Genomic DNA, 23,496 nt, shown 5'->3' with positions numbered 1-23,496 from the left:
TCTGATTTCTAAGTAGATATAATACAGCCTTTGTTGCACAGTGCTTACGTTTATTTCATTGAGACTAGAAAATTGGCAAAAATAGGATACAGAGTGTGTGGCTGCTTTGCTCTGGCTTGCATTAACCATTCACACAATTATATGCCACATTCTGACTATATCTGGGATGTAGATAAGGCCTTGGGGCTTTCTTGGGAGAACAGAACATGACCCATATGTTTCTGGGTGGTAAAAATCCGTATTCACTCATTCTAAGGACTCTTAGAATACTGAAGTGAAAAATAACATAGTCCCTTATGTTTAATGAAATGCCTTATTTTCTGCCAGAATTTGACCTTTCTGCCTTTATTCAAACATCTGCAGCTTCTTGTTTTCATTATTGGTGGCCTATAGAGGAGCAAATAAAAAGGTATTGTTTTATCTACCTGTTACAGAAAAATCTGGATCTTCTTGAAGCTTTTACAGCATTAATTTTTCTATGCAGTATTTAACAAGAGAACTCATTCAAGCGAAATTTAATGAGACAAAAAACACCTTGGAATTCTATGTAATTATTCCTGGTTTATTCTTAGATTCAATTCATACTCTATAATTTGAACTTTATTTAGTCCTTTAAAATTCTAGAAAATGTAACATCTCAAATTATGACATGATAAATAGATTTTTGGACAAGAGATGAGTCTTTTTGTGATGATATAATTCAAAATAAAGCTGGAAGTACAATAAATCATTTTGGATGATTTAATTGTACAGATAATATGGTATATCTTTGTTTAGAAGTGATAACTATAAAGGTTACAATATAAAGAGTCATTTTTAACTAATGCTGTAAAAGGAAACCACAATTACATACTGTATATTCAGTTGAAGAGGAATCTAAAAACTATGAAATTATGAATAATCACAGAGAACCTTTCTTTCCACTGGAGAAAAACTCAGTGTATCATTGATGGAAACGTAAAGAAAGAAATCCTGACCGATGTAGTCAAGAATGTCCTAGACTAATGACTAGATAACACCATGTTTTTAATATGGCATCTATAGAGCCTAGAGTTTTACATTAAGTCAAAAGAGACAAAAAGAACCAGAGCCAGAATTCCCAAGGGAGGGATTTCTTATTGCCCCATGGCCAGGCTAGGTTTTAGGACTGTGGAATTCTGCATGTCTGGTCTGACCCAATGCTGGCATACACACAACCCAATTAAAATCCACTTGTTGGAGATCACAGAATCCAAATGTATATCTTACTGGTTTTTAAAACTAAACTAAGTGGGTTGTTACAGAGTAGTAGAGGGAAGCTTAATCCCTTGTTAAAGGATTTCCCATTCGAATTTAAAGACATAGTTAGCTTCAAATAACCAAATTAAATACCCTAATAGAATATAAAAATAGAAAATGTTAAATATCAGCTTACACCAGAGAATCAAAGTAATAGATTAAATGACATGATGAAGAAAATATATTGTTAAATAGATATTTATCAAAGATCCAAATATCATCATTTATAAGACTAAATTTATATTAATTTGTGAATTCTTAAGGCTTGCATTCCCCACATTAAGTTCTACAGAAAGCTCATTTCTTGGGATATTGTCTCCAGTTCTGAGAAATAATGTAGTTAAACAAAGATAATCAAATACTGTTTGCTATAGGACTTTTAGATCCTTTAACATTTTTCTATACTTGGTGAATCTCAAAGAAAGACTAGAGTTTCTCTTTTCTTTTACCTTTTCACTGAAGATCACTTTTGCAGAGCATATAGCTAGTTTGTTATTTAGTGTAATATACTTCAAAAAGGCTTATATTAGATTACTCAAATTTGAAAAACTAGTTTTGCAAGTAATGGGACAAAATCTGTAGATTTAAGCCCAACTGAAATTATCCATAACCTAGAAAACTGTTCTTCGTGGATTTACATTTCTGTATAGCATTATTTTCTAATTGTGTCTATAAATCACTGGAAAAGATAACTGCCTATCATTTTTTATAAGTAGAATCTCCTAAGACATGGAAAATTTGAGCAGCTACCTCATAAACGAGTATGAATCTATCAGACTGAAATCCATAATTTTTGGACAGGCGATGAATTAAAGAAATCAGAAGTTGTGGGGGTTTGGTTATATTTGGGCAAGATGTCCAACAGAAGATATATTCTATATTATAGGAAAATTTGAAATACACTGGTCTCTGAGTAAGTGTTCATACTAAAGATATTACTTAGTGATATATAGGATACTTTTCATCAGGAAAGACTTTCTACTGTGTTGTTCAGATATATCCACTGAGTATTTACACAATTTGCTATCTATCTGGAGAAGATAGTAGTCTTCTAAACCATGCTTAAAATCTCCAAACAATTGACTATCATATTGTTTTGCCTCTGACTCTTTATACTGCAAGAGAATGGGACATTTTTTACATTGTTACCATTTTTAGGGGTTTTTTTGCTTTTGTTTTCATTTTGTGTTGTTTTGTCTTGAAGATTTTATTTATTTATTTGACAGAGAGAGACAGTGAGAGAGGGAACACAAGCAGGGTGAGTGGAAGAGGGAGAAGCAGGCTTCCCACCAAGCAGGGAGCCGGATGTGGGGCTAGATCCCAGGAACCTGGGATCATGACCTGAGCCAAAGACAGACACTTAACAACTGAGCCACCCAGGAGCCACCACCCCCCTCCATTTTTATTTTTAATATCTCCTAAGAATCTGATCTCTTACCCCAGATAAGAGATTTAAAAAGTTTTTGGTTTTTTTTTTAATGTTTGAATTACTCAAACTTGTCAAAGCATTTGACTGATATGATTGAATGTGGCAGAAATATATTAGCTTAAAAAGAATGATGAACACATACTATCTGTAGGTATCTTCTATCTAGAGAAAATTCATGATTTAGAGAGATCGAAGTAGTGTCTCTGTGTCTATGTGTATGTATGTATATGTAATGTTGATATATTATATGTGCATATACATGTATAATTATAAGTGAAGATACAAGAATATGTTTTTAACATCCTTTGGATTGGAAAATGCAAGAGGATTTTTTTTAATCCAAAAGGCTTAATTAACTGTTTTCTTAATAAACCCTTGAAAAATTGCTAGGCTTATAAAATAATACTATCAATGCTCTCTTGCTGCATGCTAGGGTATCTGTAATTTCATTTTATAAATCATACCTGAAAACATTTCAATAAATAAATATGACTTAATTTAAAAATTACTCTTAATGTTCTTTATAGGGTATAGAGCATGGAACATGCCAAAATTCATTTGGAGGACAATGAGTGTCAATAGGTGGTTGAGGGGAGAATATTTTCCACATACAAAATATAAAGAAATTTGATAAGAATGTTATAAAATTCAGTAATCTTATCATTGAGTGTTTTTTGTTTAAATGTAGTGAAGTGTATATTTACCAAATACCAGAGGATATCTAGAGATAGATATAACCAGATCATCAGGACTACCAGGGTAAGACATCTTTAAAATGCAAGAAACATATGCAAATAATTTAGAAAGGCATCATATGGTATCTTTGGATGAAGAATGTAACAAAAGGGAAAGTTATTCTAACAGGTCCCTGGTTTTGCTTAAGGTTATCTGGGGCATCCATAGAGCCCAGGAACACAACCAGCATCAGTCTTTTATGCCAGAGAACTGTTCTTCAGGGACCCTAGCCTCTTTCCTACATCTGTAAAATGTGCCAAAACAACTCTAGGTCTTTCTCAATATCACAGTGCTCTAACTGTGCAAGTAGAAGTAATAACCCAGTGTCAGTGAGGCAATGGTCCAAATGGTGCATAGTCCAAAGAAGAGTATTTTAAACTGCTTAAAATGAAGGATCTACTTTAGAGACAAAACAAAAATTGTCTGGATTAGAAAAATATAAATCTGTAACTTTATATGCAATATATAAAATGTGTACAAGTCCATATTGGATAATAAATAAAACTAAGAAACTTGTTTAGATACACACACACACACACACACATACACATGACTTCAGGGATCAGAAAGGCAACAAGAGATGAGCACTGAGGAGTACTATGGGGCAACCAGAAAGCTCCATCTACAGGGAGCTAATTCTTCTTCTTTCTGCCCAGGTGCCTCCACATATCTGTTTCCCCATACTACTAAGATTGGATATTATCACACTTTTTTAAAACCAACTTAATAGGTGAGAAAAATGATACCTCATTTTGAAATGCACACATTCTTTGACTCAACAAGTCCATTGCCAAAGATTTTCCTTACAGACATTTTCACCTAATTTGCTAACTCTATTTTTGAAGATGTTCATTGCAGCCGCCTTTGGCACAACAAAAATTTGATAAGACCCATATGTCCTTTAAGTAGTTGTATAAATCAAAATACCATATTCAAGCAGTGAAATACTGTAGTTTTTTAAAAATGCATTTATCTATAAATGAGGAAGTTTCTCTAAGACTTATTATTAAATGAGCAAATATTATATGGAATAGTTATATATAGTAGGAACTGAAGTTGTTTACATATTATTTTTATACATATTAAAAATCTGGGAGTGCCTGAGTAGCTTAATAGGGACAGTCAGTTAAGCAACCAACTTTCAGTTTCAACTCAGATCATAATCTCAGGGTCCTGGGATTGAGCCCTATGTTGGGTTCCATGATTGGCATGGAATCTACTTGTCCTGCTTCCCCCTTTCTCTCTGCCTGCCTCTCCGCCCTCTTTTGATTTCTGTCAAATAAATAAATAAAATCTTAAAAAAAAAAAAAAGACTCAAACACGGGCATCTACAAGATAGATCAGAGAAGAGAAATAGAAATTTTAGAATCATCCACATTTAGATGGTGTTTAAATTTTTCAAGTCCATTTTTTTAAAAGATTTTATTTATATATTTGGCAGAGAGAAAGATCACAAGTAGGCAGAAAGGCAGGTAGAGAGAGAGGAGGAAGCAGGCTCCCCACGGAGCAGAGAGCCTGATGTGGGACTCGATCCCAGGACCCTGGGATCGTGACCTGAGCTGAAAGCAGAGGCTTTAACCCACTGAGCCATCCAGGTGCTCAATTTTCCAAGTCTAAGTGTGCCCAAGGAGGGAGTGTAGCTAGAAAAGGGAGTGTAGCTGGAGGGAGTGGGGACAGGGGTGGGTTGTGTCTTTATTCTCAGCCCGAACTTCAGTTGCCCTCAGCCTCTGCCATCATCATGCCAAGAATTCCTCAAATTTTGTATATTTAAAACAAAATTCCTCATTTTATTTCCTCCAACCATACCCCACTCCCAATTTCCTTTTTCTTGAAAAATGTCAATATCATCTTCCCAGCTCCCCGGTCTGGAAACTATTCTTGGCTCTTCTTCTTCATGTAAGTAGGGATTTATTTCCATTGTTTTTTGCTTCCAGTATAATAATGCCATCCTTTTTACTTTTTTCCTTAGGATTAGAGTAACGGTTTCTTTTTTTTTTTTAATATTTTATTTATTTATTTGACAGAGAGAGATCACAAGTAGGCAGAGAGGCAGGCAGACAGAGAGAGAGGAGGAAGCAGGCTCCCTGCTGAGCACAGAGCCCGATGCGGGACTCGATCCCGGGACCCTGAGATCATGACCTGAGCCGAAGGCAGCAGCTTAACGTCTGAGCCACCCAGGTGCCCTAGAGTAACGCTTTCTAATGTGCTTCCTTCCCCATGTCCTCCTGTTTCAGACCTGTCCACTCATAGGGATGACTTCATCACTCTATCCTATAGCTTAAGTACTTCCAGAGAATTGCCTTTGGATACTCACACTGGCATTCAAAGCTTTCCGTATTCTGGTTCTAACTTACCTATTGAGAAGTGTCTTATTATTCTCATTAATTAGATATCTCTACTAAGCTGAGGCCTGAGCAGTTTGTACTTGTACATTCTCTGTGTCTTTGTTGATATCTCTTTGCCTAGAATGTGTTTCCTCCAAGTACTTGAGACCTTCAAGGACCATCTGAAGTGTTTGATCTTTCAAAGGCTTCCACAATAAATGACAGAATTTCTTTGGACTTAATGACTATGTTACTTTTTCCTCCAGTAATTATTAACTGCCTTATATTGTTGCTGTCTGATTAAGAATATCTTGGGGTACCTGCACAGTTCAATTGATTACATGGCCAACTCTTAATTTCAGCTCAGGTCATGATTTCATGGTCCTGGGATCTAGCACCACGTTGGGCTCCGCACTCAACACAGAGTCTGCTTAATTAAGATTATCTCTCCCCAGGGACACCTGGGTGGCTCAGTGGGTTAAGCCTCTGCCTTCAGCTCAGGTCGTGATCCCAGGATGCTGGGATCGAGCCCCGCATCGGGCTCTCTGCCCTCAGGGAGCCTGCTTCCTCCTCTCTCTGCCTGCCTCTCTGCCTACCTGTGATCTCTGTCAAATAAATGAATAAAATCTTTAAAAAAAAAAAAAAGATTCTGTCTCCCCCTCTTGTTCTCTCTCTCTCTCTCTCCCTCAAATAAGTAAATAAATTTAAAAACTAATAATAAGGAATATTTTAATGCTTTTTACCCTTCTCACAAATCTTTCTGAGTGACCAGAACATTACATTACATTTACAGATGTTTATTGAATAAATGATCACTAAGCTTTTGCATCAAGTAAGCAAAAAGTGTAGGATATATCTAAACATTGCATTTCTTTTCTTCTGATCCATTTTATTTTCTGACTCTAATTCTGTAAGAACTCCAACATTGCATTTATTTTACTACAAAAGAATTAGTAACTAGCTTATTTTTCTTTAGGAAAATTAATCAGTATAATTTTATGTAAATGTATGACTCCTTTGACCTTTTTCTGTATGGTAAATCAAACTACTTAAAAATGTGATGTATTTTTTAAAAGGTAAATCAACCCTTATTTGAATAACAGTGAAAAAAGGGCTTAACGTTGAGCTTTCAGGTAGCTGGTGGACTTCTTCTGCATTCTCTTGAACCCATTTGGCTGAAATAGCTGTCCTCAGGTTAGATGACAGTTATCGAACCTGGAAAGAAAACAGTGGATGGAAGCAAAGCACACTTGAGAATCTTCGCTATGACCTGGCAAATACTTGGTCTATTTCAGGTTGGCATAATTTAAAGGTAACTACCTAGTGCTCTCTGTGCTATTTTAAACCAAGACTTTATTAAAACAAACAAAACAAAACCTACACATTTCTCTCACATGGCCATGGAGGGATCTGATTCATTTTGGACACAGGATTGTTGGACTAGACCTGAAAATTATTTTATTTGAAAAGGAAATTCAATCACTGTCCTTCCAAGCAGTTCTCTCTGGTGGGAAGATGTTTCACAGGAATGAGAAAGATAAAATAGAAACGTCTCGATAGTCTTTTTTCACCTCTCCAACACCGTGTGATTCATAGGCTGGGAGAATTGCAAATGTGTTCAAGACTTTGTGTTTATTAATTGCTTCTTAATGCAAAACATCTTTTTTTTTTCCTTCCATTATTGTGGTGATCAATGTGTACTTTAATATAAAAAATTATTTGGGGGGCTAATTTGATGGCCCTTTCATAATATACTCACTTCTCTGCTGATCATTCATAAGCATTTTGCTTGATTCTGCCACACACATTTCCTTGATTTGCTCTAACGACATGCAGACATTTTCATTAAAGAGAAAAGAATAGTTTGAACTGTAGAACCAAATGTTGAATTAATTAAACACACGTGCAAAAAAATCCTCAAACATCTGACCTCTAGGAATAGATTCAAGTCCAAATACCCATGTGTTAAATAAGGCAGATGAACTACTTTAAAAAGACGCTGAAACACTGACCAAAATAAATAGCAAATCTCAGAAAACAAACCTAACTTTTGTTCCTTAGAATGCTTGTTTCACACTCACTTTATTAAAAAGTTGAAAGATGGAACTGCCAAACATATACATAAATGAATAGGAATGCTGCGCTAATCATTTCCAGTAGAAGTCCTCATTTGCTTTCCTTATGAGGTCCGCTCTCCACTGCGAATGCTACTTCACTCTTGTTAAACCACTCTGGAATAATCCACGTATTCCCAAAGACAAATTATCCAAGTCGATGCTGTTAACTCTGTTATAGATTGGCACTGATCATTAGAGATTATATCAGGTTCGGTAAGATTGTCTAGTATATGGGTTTCGAAAATTTTTTTTGAACTCTGTTTGCCAGTGACAATTTTCTCTTAATTTAGGAATTCCTATTTCTTACAAAGGCCAACTGGAAATGAGTAAAGCATTACAGAGCCTTCCTTAGCTGTTGGCCTAGAGAACACACATTCTCTCCAAAATATATATCTTTGGCACAGTCTAGACGGAAGGAATCTCGGGTAATCTCTATGCTGGCCAAGTGTGAGAATTACTATTTTTAACCCCTGAATATACTGAAATTTGTTTGTTTTCTAAGGAACTCAAAAGCAAACCAGTGTTAGTTATGTTTGTTAGCCAACAAAACTGCAAATAAATATCTTACAGTAGTATTTTTACTGTTGGGTTTTCTGCCTCTTCTGTGTGATGTTTCAGAAGACATTTGACAACACTCTACAGCTTGAAGAACTTTACAGTTTAACATGCACAAATTAGTGGTTCTATAAACTCACTGGCAAACTAGTTGATTATTTAACTGGAGTCTACAAATTTATTTGTATCACACTGTCCCAGTTTGTTGCCAAATCCAAGTTAATGAAATATCCAGGATAACAAATAACTTCGCACCAAAACAGTGTCGTTGTGACTATTCTGATGTCCTGAAAGGAGAGGTAGGAAACTATCATTTAACTAATAATTTTAAAGATTAGCACTTTACTACAGAATCCCCATACCTAAGACTAGATGTGCAAGTGGTTTTTAGCTCCATGTTCAGAATCACGTATGCAGAATAGATCTACTTGATCTCGGAAACTGTCAAGCACAGAAGCACTATAAGAATCAGGGATCAGGGCGCCTGGGTGGCTCAGTGGGTTAAGCCGCTGCCTTCGGCTCAGGTCATGATCTCAGGGTCCTGGGATCGAGTCCCGCATCGGGCTCTCTGCTCAGCAGGGAGCCTGCTTCCTTCTCTCTCTCTCTCTCTCTCTCTCTGCCTGCCTCTCAGTGTACTTGTAATTTCTTTCTGTCAAATAAATAAATAAAATCTTTAAAAAAAAAAAAAAAAAAAGAATCAGGGATCAGTGCAAAGAATGAAAGTCTCCTCCCTACATAGGTGAGTAGTTAAAAGTCATTTACAGATATGCCATTGATAAAGAGTTCTTAAGTGAAATGAGTTTTCTAGAAGTACATAGGTCACCTTGGACAAGATTAAAATGATGTTCTTCAATGAATTTAACAGATACATGACACATGGTAGATTTTTTACCATGAGCCATTATGGAAATTCCTACATGACTCATGAATGTTCAGTTGACAGAAAGATAATTCAATTACCTTGCAAAAATAGATTCAAGTAGTGTGATGGCCAAGAACCTATGAACCTTGAAAACCTCTGAAAATCATTCTCCTCTGTCATTTTGATGCTTTATAAATTGTTATATGGCTATTTCTTGGTACCTGTGTAGCTCTTATTCTTGGAATTAAGCATGTTTTTCTAATGTAAGTGTATTTCAAAGCACGTTTGCTGTCATTCACTACTATTTAGTAAATTTATGTCACTCAGCATAATGGTATTCATAGAAACTTTGGGGAACAATACATGTAGATTATCTTGAAAAGATACAGATTCTTGATAAACATATTCAAATCCATCATAAAAGGAGTATTTCTATATAAAATAATGAAACTTTAGCAGCAGAGGACGCTCATTCCTTCTATGTAGTATTTGATGCATCAAAAACTTATTTATACACATTGTATTAATTAAGATCTAATTATCTACAATCTTTCAAGATTAGACTGAAAACAAATAATTTCATCAGGCATCAATAAAATGTCTCAAGATGCACAGCCTTTTCTAGAACATCTTCTTTAAGGTGTTTACATGTTTTTCAAAGTATGAAACTAAGACCTGAGCAACACTGTGTAATAATGCCATAAATAATATTATGTCAGGAGTGAAATGCCCATGGTAAGTTTCTCCCTGCAGTTCATACATTAGGCAATGCTTCAACCCTCATCCATCCTTTGTGATGGATTCCACACCTGGGCCTGCCCTTGAGAAGGACATCCCAGCCATTCAGAGTTCATTTCATCTCCTTCTATGAAAATGCCCCATAGTTATAAGTTTGTTAAGAAATTTTTTAGTGTCTTTCTTTTTCCTACGTTTTTTCTATTTCCCCTTATTTGTTTGCATTTAGGCCAGTTCATAAGTTTGTGGAACCAAGCTGGCAAATCTGGTCCACTACAGGGCTATCATCTGAGTACATATAACTTTCCAGGACTTATATCTGTATCTAACACCAGGTCATCTTTGACTATTTCTATAAAAAATATATAAGCTAAGAAAACATCTACTATACACTTCCCCAACTGGTACATTGCTTCTTTCTCCAGATACTTTTTTTCAGTTAGTTCAAATAAAATTTTCTTAGGTAGCATAAAGTTGTTTAGTTCTTATTACCTGGCATAAGAATGACAGAAACTAAAATTTCAGGTAACAGAAATGGTTATGTGTGTATTCCGTTTTAAAAGAGGATAAAGCCTTCTTATTGATTTGCCAACATTTGTATTTGTGGTTCTCATTTGCTAAACGATTTTCCTAATGTTTTAATAGTCCAAACTGTGAATTATTGAGAAAGTTTCCCTAGTCATGCTTAGTGTTTGATATTCTGTCGACATAATTTAATCCAGTATTAGAAGTTGTCACTAATCTCCCAGGGCCAGGAAAGATTCATTCCAATAAAAGAGAAATCTATGGGGATATTATCTAAAGATATGGCCCATGTGTTCCCAAGTGCGGGGAAGGTCATAAATTTCTCAGATAATCTAAAATGATGAATATCACTAAGTCAGTAAAACAAATTTCACTTTCAGGGGCTCATGTTTTTGGTGGGAAAGAGAGAGGGATTACCAACAGCAGTTCTCCGTGTACCTTGTTATCTTGGTCAAAATTAACTCCAAAATCATGTGAGCAATTTTCTAAACTGTTCAAGTTTGTTCTAAAGATTGCGGTTTCCTTTTTACTCTGGTAAATCTGGGACATCAAGATTGCATTTCCTGTTTAGAATTAAAGGCTTCTAGTTCATGGGATTGATTCATGAGGTGCTTTGCTTCAAAGGTCCTTCTGGGTAAGAGTAACTGTTGAGTTTTTTGTCAGACAATACAAGTCTCTCTATTTAAAATACTCCAGTCAGGGAACTTTCCTTGTAAAAGAAATATCAATGGCAAGTTATCAGGCACACCCTGTGTTTCTTTATCAGTTGCTGGCAAATTGATGTTGACATTTTAGCATTTTGGCCTTTACTAGAAGGCTAGAGTGCTGCTTTGTTTCAAATACATTTTAAATTTACTGGGTACTTTTGTGAAGAGCAAGATTTAAAATGTATTAGATAAAAAGACTGAAGGAGGGAGGGAAGGAAGGTAGGAAAGAAGACAAAAAGGGAAGAAGGAGAGAGAAAGAAAAAGCCATTGAAATTAATCTGAGATGCATAGAAACACAATGGAAATAATATCATATTTGGACTCAAAAGACTTGCATTTGATGTTCGTCTCCCTTTTTTTGTGGAGCAAGTCCATTACATCTTCCATGAGTCCTTCTCTGATCATCCCAGATGAATTACAAAGCCTTAGACCCAAGACTTTCCCAAGCTCTCCTTCCCAGCCTTAGTATTTCCATGGCACTTGTCAATATCTAATGTACAGTGACATTTAATTCTTTACTTTTCTGCTCTCTCTTGTTAGAATGTAAACTCCTTGGGGGCATGTGTTTTTCTCTATTTTATGTACTGTCATATCCCAATATCCAGAACAGTGTCTGGCACATTGTGGACTTGCAGTAAATATTGAATGAATGAATGAAATAATCTCTATGAACCTCGCTCTTTTCATTTTCAAAGTTATGAGGATTATGATAAAGTTTAACCAAGGTATTCTGTGTAAAAGCATATTAGATAATGCTAAATGTAATACCTATTTCCTGTGTCCATTCATTTGTATTGATCATCTATTGCATAGATCTACCAGTAAAATATCTGTAGATGAGATGACTGTATGTGCCAGATTATCCATGACTGTCCAATGTATGCCTATGGTATAGGAATAATAATTTTAATACTTCTTTCACAAGTGACCTGATTTGGGTGAAAAATTATATGCTCACTCTATCTCAAGATAAATCATGCAAGTGAATTGTCTTTAAGGCAAAAAAGTTTATCTCCTATCTTATAACCTAGGTTACAGCAAAACAAAACAAAAAAAAACCTCGTCTAATTGTTTAATTGTACAATACGAGGATTAGATGTCCATATGGCAGGATAAAGACAAGGAAAGATTTCTGGCTATGAACATAAGAGGAGTATTAGTGATGTTCTACTATCAAGTACTGCTTAAGCACTTGATCTCTGAATTTATTATATGTGATTTCTAATTCCAGTTCCACTACTTCTTAACTGTAAAGCTTTGGGCAATTTATTTCACTTAGTTGAGCCTCTATCTTATCTGTGTGAAAGGGGTAAAACTAGTATTCATGGGCTGCATGTGAAATACCAAAATAATTATGGCCTAACACAGTGCCCGACATATAATAAATAAATAGTAAGGGCTAACTAATGTTAGTATGCTATGAATTAAAACCTTCTGGAGGTAGTGGTATGAGTTTCCTTTGATCCTAAAGCAGAAAACTGTCATTCTATAGACAACTCATTATTTCAAATACTAAACAGTTGGGAAAAATTAAAAATAAATAAGTTAATTAAATATTAAACACTTGGCTGAAAGTGGATGAAATTGCCCAACTTCTGCATTGTTTCATAATCTATTCCTGACCATCTGTTTTACATATTTTAGAGTTTTCTTAATAAAGTTTACTGGTGAAAGTACCAACTTCATCATATTAACAATTATTAATGTCTTTATTTTCTGCATGGGATCCTGAACATAATGGATGATCAATAAATACTTGAAAATTCAATAAATTATTAGATATTCTGAAACATTTAATCAAACTACCATCTTGACAGAAATTGTGCCATTTCACTGTGGGCTGGCACACTGAATAATTGGATGATGAAATTAAAAGCCTTTCCTGTTAAAAGCCTCACCAGTTAAAAATGATCAGACTAGGGGCACCTGGGTGGCTCAATGGGTTAAAGCCTGTGCTTTCGGCTCAGGTCATGGTCCCAGGGATCTCTGGGATTGAGCCCCGCATTGGGCTCTCTGCTCAGCGGGAGGTCTGCTTCTCTTCCTCTCTCTGCCTGCCTCTCTGCCTACTTGTGATCTCTGTCTGTCAAATAAATAAATAAAATCTTTTTAAAAAATTATCAGAGTATAGTAACTTTTAATAATCACTGATTGGGAACTTTTACTTTCATAGTAATTTAGACCCAAAAGTATAATTACAACCTACTGCAATGCCTTGCTTAACAAAAAGGAAATATAAGTCCCAGGTAAATTAGTTGCAAGAGACAATATTAGAACTCAGTCTGCTCATTTCAAGGCCAGAATTATTTTGTTTCTTTTTCTTTTAACCTCCTCCTTTCTTTTTTTTTTTTTTTTTTTTTATCATTTCATTAACTTACTCTTTTGAGAGAGAGAGCAAGGGAAGGGGCAGAAAGAAGCAGACTTCCCACTGAAGAGGGAACCCAATGCAGGACTTGATCCCAGAACCCTGGGATCATGACCTGAGCCGAAGGCAACACTTAACTAAGCCACCCAGGCGTCCTTACCTGTCTTTAACCATAGTGACACGATTTAAGGAATTATCCAATTGCTTAGTACATTCTATAATAAAGTAAGAGCTAGTTTAGAAGATGTCTTGTGATTTCAACTGCTTCATTTCAAATATCTATTCATTTTTTACCTATATGCAAGAAAATTTTTACCAGAAAGTATTTTATAAAGAAGATTATTACTAGTAAGAGGCTGATTTTTTTATTGCTGAAGTATGTTAATGAAAATTAGATCCTAAGGCTATTAGACTATTTTTTATTTTTATTTTTTATAGTTTTTATTTAAAAGAAATGTTTCAGACTATTTAATTTTGTAATAAAGCTTATTCTGTTAGTTCCAAAAGCAGAAATGATTCTGTATTAGTTAAATGAATTATAGAACTTCCATTATTTCCTGGATACGATTTTCATTTCCGGGTTATTCCCAGATTGTTACAAAACCTAACTTACATAAGGAATGCAATTAACATCTTTTTCTCTTAAGTGTTTTCAAATGTTATGAAAGGCACTATTTAGCCATTATCTACTAAAATTATATATTTTGAGTCATCATGTGTCTATAGTTACTTATTTCTTACAACCTGAAAGACTGTGTTATTTTGATTTGTTCATGTCTTTTGGAAAAGTTGATTTAATTCTCTACAACTATTTGGCTAAATATGGCTAAATCTTCACTATGTAGAAGATAATATGAATATGATCAGTAAATAAATCATTATTTTCAGAAACAAAGCCATATTTACTCTTTCACTTATAATTTTGATTCCAGAAAATAGTTGTATTTTCACAGTCAAATAAGCATCCATTTATCTGTGTAACAAGTTAAAACTGGTGACACCTTTGGACCCCAAAGACTGGTCTAATAAAAGACAATTATACATTGAGTATGTTCTTCTTTGCAAAATGTCTTAAAAATGAAGACAGAGCCTACTTCACTAAAATATAAGTAATCTATTAAACGGATATTTTATTAGAAAAATCCAGATTATGGGTACCTGGGTGGCTCAGTCGGTTAAGCATCTGCCTTCACCTCAGGTCATGATCCTGAGGTCCTGGGATTGAGGCCCAGGTCAGGCTCCCTGCTCCACGGGGAGTTGGCTTCTTCCCGACCCCTTGCCTGCTGCTCCCTCTGTGCTCTCTCTCGCTCTCAAATAAATAAATAAAATATTTTTAAAAAATGAATTTGTTGCAAACCAGGTATTAGAACTTTAAACACCGTCCACCTGAGTGCAACACTGGCATCATTCACTCTTTCCCTCCGAGTCATACTCTCCATCTTTTTTTCTTCTTCTTTCCTCCCCTCTGTCCTTCACGCCCCAGCACTGTGCCTGAGGTAAGCATCGACATTTCTAACCCACGTTCTGCATCAACTCTGGATGTTGTGACTCATGTTAAATTTTAAGGAAGGGGTGGAAAAGGTGGCTCACAATCTAGAACAAGGAAAGAGCAACAAGGAATTTTAAAACATCTTGTATCTCTCCAGTGCTCAGTTACCTGTGGCAAAGGGATGCAGTCCCGTGTCATTCAGTGCATGCACAAGATCACCGGAAGACATGGAAATGAGTGTTTTTCTTCAGAAAAACCCGCAGCATACAGGCCATGTCACCTTCAGCCCTGCAATGAGAAGATTAATGTAAATACCATAACATCACCCAGGCTGGGTAAGCAGACCAAAAACAGGATGGTTTTGAGAAATAGGGAAATGCTCATGGCTTCTTCTCTTTTGCACATTTTTGTAAAGCTTTGTTCTTGATCTGTGTGAATTAGTTTGGTTCTGACTTAATGGGATATATTTAACTACAGTTTAGTGCAAACAGTCAGAGGGTGAAAAAATCCTAAAGACTAAACACTTAGGATTCCTGAAGCTGTCTACTCAGCCTGGCCCTGGAAATACGGATGCCACATTCTCAAGGTCATCTTAGAAAGGGTTGCAGGATGTAGATATATTTGGTGTTCTGACCAGTTTCATTGCAGAACTATTGATGAAGGTATTATCTCTGGAAGGGTGAGGTTGGGGTATATATCTTAGATCTCTCAGTTGTTAATAGCCTTCCTTTTGATCCTGGGTACAAATTGTCCTTTGGAGAGTCATAGAGTAAAAAAGGCTTTCAAGGAGAGTGGGCGCCTGGATCTAAACCACTGAAAAAGAGGTAACAGTTTTTGAATCTTTAAGGACATAATATTATATACAAATAAATGCTGGTAACATATTGATTTACATAGTTTGTTATGTTATAAATAGTTTCATATATACTCTCAATTCATGTTGTTTAATCTATTATCAAGAAGTAGATCATGCATTTTAAGTAAATATAGCTTGCACTTGCCTAAAAAATTTTCATAAGTGAATTAGGCTTTATTTCTTTGGCAATTAGGGGCTTTTTAACAGCACCACTGCCTGTCATTGGGTTAATTTATGTTTACTACCTTCACTTTTAATTTGTGTGTACAATCTACAGGGAAACAATTTAATCATACAGAACAATATTGCCAAAATTCAAAGAGTTTAATTGTCTTAGGTATTTTTTACACATAGGATTCAATCAAATGGAAAAGTCTGGTTCTTCATAGAAATACAAAAATTCTGTTTTTCAAGCCAAATAATTAACATTTCTAGGAAATAATCAGTTCAAATGGCATTAAGCATAGTTAAGACAAAAAGTTAAGCAATCCTAGAGCAGATGCCCTAAATCCATGTGTTCAAAACAACATAATCCCTTCCTCTAGCAATTAGCTTGAGTCCTTCTTAAAAATAGTGGATTAAAAAACTTTAATTAAAATTGCATTTTCTCTATTTATTATTTCTTGAAGATATATGCCCATACACACAAGCACAGTGGAAAACCTGAGGTTTTAAAAGTAAAATAATGAGTCATCTTAGAATGGTGGCAAAAGAAAGATTCCACATATTTTATTACTGTAAATTTCAGTCAGTTTTGGTAATCAGCTCTGATTTTAAAGATCTGGGAAATCAAGATCCCCAGATAGTCCACCTAGATATGTCTGCTTTCTAAGAAATAAGGAATGTGGGATAAGTGTGAGCGTATTTGCTTTGCTTTCATCCATAACCTTACTTATTCATTTATATCCCATAAAAGTGGATATAGTAAGCAAAGTCATTTTTTCTTTTTAATCTTCTCAACTGAAAATCCACAAGAAACTTAAATGAAATCCATAAAATTGAACCTTAAAAGCCATGTGTATTTCAACTCACTGAATTTGGGAAATCTAGCTTTAATGAGCCTGAACAAGCTCCTAAGTGAGACCATTATTCATTCATTTTATTTCTTATTATAGGATATGTGCATGTGTGTCTTTCAAGTTCCAAAAGATAGTATTAAATGAGTTGACAATAGTATTAAATGAGTCAACGTGAATGCTCCCAATCCTCCCACTTAAATGATTGCTACTTGTTTCTACTCTTGACACCTAGGCTATCTGCCTGTATTGAGTTCCCTCATTTCTGCTTCACAGCCGCGCTGACGTTCAAGTGCCTGGGAGATCAGTGGCCCGTGTACTGCCGAGTGATACGCGAGAAGAACCTGTGTCAGGACATGCGCTGGTATCAGCGCTGCTGTGAGACATGCAGGGACTTCTATGCCCAAAAGCTGCAGCAAAAGAGTTGACCTCGAACAGGCTGGCTGGCTCACAGCTCTTTGCAATTACATTATTTATAAACACACACACTAGCATGTTTTTCAGACCAAATATTATCAGATTACATATAATTTAATCAAATTAATTTATTTTTGTGCCTGCCAAACATCCAATATGGTGTTTGTTTTGGATATACAAACATTTTGATTTATACTATATGGCTTCATAAATTTATATGAATAATATTATATGGATAAGTTAGATCCAGTTTCCAGAATCAAAATAAAAAGGGGGGAAAATAAGAAAAAAAACAAGATCATTAGGCTCTTCAAAAAAAATTTTTTTTTTCAGTTAGGGCTGTCTCTAAGGTGCTATTCTCTCCCTGCCAATACCGCTGAGTTATCCAGAATGTACTAACTTAGTGTAATAGTTTAGTTTTATATGGAGAGAAGTCATTTTTGGGTTTTGGTGTCCTGATGCAGAATTAGCCCATTTTCTGTAAACTACAGGAAATGTGTAAACGTAACAAACCTCATAGTGTTGAACAGGTTTTTAGAGAATGTATTATGAATTTGGTTCAGATTTAGAGATATCCATAGGAAAAATTCTACTGTAATTATAACCTTATTTTAATAATGGAAAAGAAAAGTCAAGATAGAGACTTTGATCATGTTCATGAACATGTACTTGAACACAAGTATTGTAACAATGAAACACTGTAATAATGATTTACACTGAATCACCATTGCACTGTTGATATAGTGTAGAGAAACCATTATAGAAATGGTAACATCCTACAAAAATATGTATTATTTTAACATGTTGTCATTAGATTTTAGCTTTTTGAAATGTTTTGAACAAAGAAAGCAGTGATCCACCCATTTCCTTGTATCTTTTTAGCAGATTTATTAAAGAGTAGAGTACTTAGCCTCACAAATCGTAAGGAGAAAATTTACCAAATATTTTTCAGCTTTTTCCCTAGAAACAAGAAAAAAAAAAACACTTATAATACTGTGGTAGTTTCATTGTGTTTTTTTTCTTTTGAAAACTAAAAAAGTTTTGCACTTCTGTGAAACGTTAAAAAACCAGCTTAAATGTTTTCTTGTAAGAAAATGTTGTACATGATTCACATGATTTCTAGATTTTTTTTTTCAATAAAATATGTGAAGCTTCCTATTGGGAGGCATTCTTCATAGGTCTCTTCCATCTCTGCACATCTTGGCACCATCTACTCTTGCTCGGGACCATCTTCTAAGGAATGTTTATATAACGAGCAGGGAAGATCGAGATGGTGGAGCAAAGGGCAGACGTGCTGACTTATTATAAATAGGTTTCTGTCCCTAAAATGGGGGTCCCTCTCCTGTGATACAAGCCACTGCATGTGCAGATATTATGTGGCTCTCTTCGTGTCCCTCTGGGGCAATTAGGGGTCAGGAAACCGGTGCCAGAAAATGCTGACTCTCTGCTACTGCTCTTGTGGTGAGTAATAAAGTCCTTTGCCTCTAACCCAGGGAGGGGTCTTCTGTCTTTTGCTTTGAAATTGTGCAGGCTCACATGATAGAGTATAAGTAGAGTAAAACCTCTACATCTGTGCATTTGTGAGGCTTCTCTCATTCATGTGTTTCACCTTCATTTAAAGCAGAGGAAGGTATTTGGTTTCTAGATGGCCCCGCACTTATGTATATCCTGCGTTTAATTGCTTAGATATAAAATTAACCAATATTCACACATCTTAATTAAGAGAGTTGGGGCATGAGAGAGGTAAAAATTAGTAGGAGGAGACATTCTCAGTTATGTCCCTTGATTCCTAAATCCATGAATCTAGGTAGAAATCCATGAATCTGTATTGGCAGATGAATCAGACCATACACAATATTGTTGGCATATTTTCACCCAACTTGTTCTAGAACTGAATATTAAAGAAAAAATTAAAAAGTCATTGCACCTTTCTGTGAGACCATCTGCTAGAGGATGATGGGAGAACACAGTAGTACCAGAGATTTACGTTGAATGTGAGACCTGTGCTACTTTTTATTTATGGTAACATGGGTTCCCTAAACAGAAACAAATATCTGGAATACCAGTAGAAAATGAGGTATTTGGCAAATTAGTGGATGGTATTGTAAATACCCAGTAGTGCAATTGCAGGGTCATAGGATAGCCCTATTTTTAATTTCTTAAGGAATCTCCACACTGTTTTCCAAACTGGCTGCACCAACTTGCATTCCCACCAACAGTGTAAGAGGGTTCCCCTTTCTCCACATCTTTTCCAACACTTGTTGTTACTGTCTTGTTGATTTTGACCATTCTAACTGGTGTAAGGTGGTATCTCAATGTGGTTTTGTTGCCTTGGGGTTTTTTTTTTTTTAAAGATTTTATTTATTTATTTGACAGAGACCACAAGCAGGCTTAGAGGCAGGCAGAGAGAAGGGGGAAGCAGGCTTCTTGCTGAGCAGAGAGCGCGATGTGGGGCTCGATCCCAGGATCCTGAGATCATGACTTGAGCTGAAGGCAGAGGCTTAACCCCCTGAGCCACCCAGGCGCCCCTCAATGTGGTTTTGATTTGAATCACCCTGTTTTGCTAATTATGATAAACATTTTTTTATGTGCTTGTTAGCCATTTGTATGTCTTCTTTGGAGAAGTGTCTTGTTTATATCTTCTGCCCATTTTTTGACACGATTATCTGTTTTGTTTGTGTTGAGTTTGAGGAGTTCTTTATAGATTTTGGATATCAGCCAAAATCTATGGTGCCATTATCATTTTAAAAGTCTTCATTCTCTAGATCATGGAACCAACAAGGTAAGCAGGAGTCTGTCAGTTTCTAAGTATTTCTATTCCAAATATGCTTTCCAGAATTAGGAAGATAACTATGGGGGGTGAGGGGCTTCAGAGACTCTTGGTATCCTTATGAGACAGATTTAAGTCAAAATTTGGTTAAATTATTTGACTTCCATACACTCTTGCTCTGACTTCGGGGCTACAGTAGGAGTTTAGGATCTCCAGGAATAGTATCAGATGAGATTTGTTAATCATGAAAAAGTCTGATTTTTTTTCCCCTTCCTCCAGTAAGTACGTTGTGCCCATCAGGGAAAACTTGAAGGTAAATTTACAGTATAAAATTGGACAATGTAGGAGGATCCTTCCTTAAAATGATCCACCCTCCCCTTCATTCTAGGACTCTAAGTCAGTGAACCTATTCTCATATGGAGACTGACCAAGGGAATGCAATGTCCTGATGTGGTGATCCAAATCAGACCTCTTTTCACAAAGTCTAGAGATGTAATACTTAAACAACTCAAGTAAGGCTTCGGTAGTATGCCCGTCTGTTTTAGTCTTAGGGACTCCATAATCAATTATCCAAAATCTTTGCAGGTCAAACCATTCCCTTTACCTCTTTGATTCTGCTGCCCTTTATGGTAACCATTCCCATATGGTCTTTGATAGTGAAATGCAGCACTTTATCTCCTGCCCTTGTGGAATTCCACCATCCTCATTACATTTAAGAAGCCCAGTTCTGCAGCAGCATTTCCTTATTCCAGACTTTCAGAGAAACACCCCTGCGGAGTTCTTTAAGGATTCCAATGTAGCCTTTGCTGATGTGAAGGGAGTTCGAAGTCTTGGTGAAGGGAAAGCCCTCTGGAGCCTCTCAGGGGAGCTGTTTAACAGGTAGGTGAGCATCTATCATATTAAAACTATATTAAAACCTGTAGACTACATTGTAATAAGGAAGATGTGGCATCTCCATTTTATTCAGATGGATCACCACTGGGTCTAGATTTCAGGCACATCATTAGAGTCACTCCTAGTTACATGAAGTAACACTTTGAATCCAGAATCTCCTCTTAGTGAACCTATTTAAAAACACATAGACTAATAAAGTGTTGTATTTCTTCTGCCCTAATACAAAACCATTAAGAAATATTCCCATATAGATATACTTTGGGTTTCAGTTAATATAACTGGTGAAATCTTGCAATTCCTTTGACATGCATAACCCCTCACATGTCATGCTTTCTACTGGCCCCCTTGAATCTTCTAGGACTTGAATGTGCATTTGGATTTAGAAGACATGACAAATGGTGACACATTGGCAGTACAGTTTAAAAGGTTTTATTTGAAGATAGTCAAAGAAGCTTTCTAGTTCCCAACTTAAACCTTGAACTGCGAATTTAAAACCCAGTTTTTTCATTCACCGGATTTGAATTCACACTACTGCAGGAGGAACTGGGAAAATGAAGACCCATAAGCAGAGTTAGAGAATCAGTAACCACCGACCAATCAGAGTAGCCTCATAAGAAGGGATAATCTGTTAAGAGGTCTATGGGATGCCGTTGCCTCTGTAGCTTCCTCCCTTGTGGGTATGTGGCCAAACTCTAGGAGTAGATCTAAGATTGCTCATGGTCAACAGGACTGACAGTTGGAAAGCAGCAATAGACATGGAACTCAAGAGAGCAAAGGCAGGGGGCGCCTGGGTGGCTCAGTGGGTTAAGTCTGCCTTCAGCTCAGGGCATGATCTCAAGAGTCTTGGGATCAAGCACATCGGGCTCTCTGCTCGGGAGGGAGCCTGCTTCCCCCTCTCCCTCTGCCTATGTCTCTGTCTACTTGTGATCTCTGTCTGTCGAATAAATAAATAAAGTCTTTAAAAAAAGAAAGAAAGAAAGCAAAGGCAGTCAGAACCTGCCAGTCCCCTTTGCCTCTGTCTCTTACTGCACCTGACAGCAAAAAGACTTTCAGATGAAGAGGTGCTGTTTCGTGTTGCTGTCCAAATCTCAATGAAGTTCCTCTTTTGGCCAGTTCTAACACAGAATCACACAAATAAGGAAATTCTGGGAAATGCAGTGTGCCTTTTATTTGAAGATGACTGTATGACTTTAACTCTTTTTTTTTTCAGTTTTCTATGAGACAAGTGAAATAAAAATATATATTCTTATTCACTCGAAATAACAGTGAACGCTTTTTAAGCCCTTAATGTATGCTAACCATTCTGTTAACCACTTTACCTGTAAAACCTCACAGCAACCTTACAAGGTACTATTGTTATCCTCACATTATAGGTGAGGAAACAGGCTTAGAGAGATCCCGTAACTTGCCCAAGAAAACCGTTGAATCGGATGCCACTCTGACTCCAACTTCTGTGCGCTCCGTTTTCCTTATCACCTCCCTTGTTCACCAATGTTGAGGATGTTTGGTAATAGACAAAAATGATTCATAAGCTAGTCACAGGCTTTCTTCATAGTCAAAGCTATCCAAGTAATTTCCAAACTCTCCAATAATTTGATGAACCCCAGCTGCTCATCCAGACATTGTATAGGCTTTTCAGCTGGACATTCTTACAGATATTTCAGTTGGTTCTTGGTACAACCAGAGAGGGAGTGAGCAAGGAAGGGAAGTAGGGAGAAAAGAGGGTGAAAAAGGAGAGAATGAGGACAAGAAGAAAAGAAAATATGGTTAATTAGTACATAGACAGTTTTGCCTAGTGAACCATATTTAAGTCTATTTTTACAATTCCCATGTTTCAAAAAACAGTAATTCTGGTCCAAATTCCAAATCCAAGAGGAAAAGATACTTTTATAAAAATGTGTTGTAAAAAAAAAAAAAAAAAAAAAAAAAAAAAAGACCAAATGATTACCTGCCCAGGTATGCATATTTCCACCAGATTTCCCTGCAATTAGAACTCTTTGTATTTATGACGGTTGTCACTCGAGACTGAAGTTACTAATGACAATAAGGAAATAAAAACCCTGACCCAACATATGTCCAGTTACACTCAGGTAAATTTTTTGAAGAGTTAAAAGGAAAACAATAAAATGGGTGTTATATGACCAAATGAATTTGGACAATGCTGGACTTATCAAAGCAGAACTTCTCAGAGCCTTCAGTGTGAGCTTGTGCCTCATAAACTACCAGAAGAGAATGTAGAGTATGTCATAAACATTTTTGGCAATAGTCTATTTTTCACTGAGCTTGGAAAAGAGCACTAAGTCATTTTTTAATCAAATTTAATTGGATTATCAATTTCCAACCATAGTAGAGCCCTTCCTAGGGCTTTGGGAAAAGACAAGCGCCATCATTATTTATCAAGCAAAGGACTTCATGCGGGTCTTCA

General features: G+C 36.1%; 1 protein-coding gene across 1 annotated transcript in view; it reads left to right on the top strand.

The window, feature by feature from the left end:
- ADAMTS19 (ADAM metallopeptidase with thrombospondin type 1 motif 19) overlaps positions 1 to 19,243 on the top strand; it is a 256,769-nt gene extending 237,526 nt beyond the window's left edge. The window contains exons 22-23 of the mRNA XM_045075551.1: positions 15,276 to 15,453; positions 17,267 to 19,243. Of these exons, the coding sequence (XP_044931486.1) occupies positions 15,276 to 15,453; positions 17,267 to 17,418 (330 nt within the window). The 3' untranslated portion in view covers positions 17,419 to 19,243. The remainder of the gene's footprint in view (positions 1 to 15,275; positions 15,454 to 17,266) is intronic.
- Positions 19,244 to 23,496: the final 4,253 nt, after the last annotated feature.

The sequence above is a fragment of the Mustela putorius genome, unplaced genomic scaffold (assembly GCF_011764305.1).
Source record: "Mustela putorius furo isolate JIRA1106 unplaced genomic scaffold, ASM1176430v1.1 tig00000145_pilon_pilon_pilon, whole genome shotgun sequence".
Lineage (NCBI taxonomy): Eukaryota > Metazoa > Chordata > Mammalia > Carnivora > Mustelidae > Mustela > Mustela putorius.
Note: the sequence above shows the minus strand (reverse complement) of the source record. Positions and strands in the feature narration are given on the sequence as shown.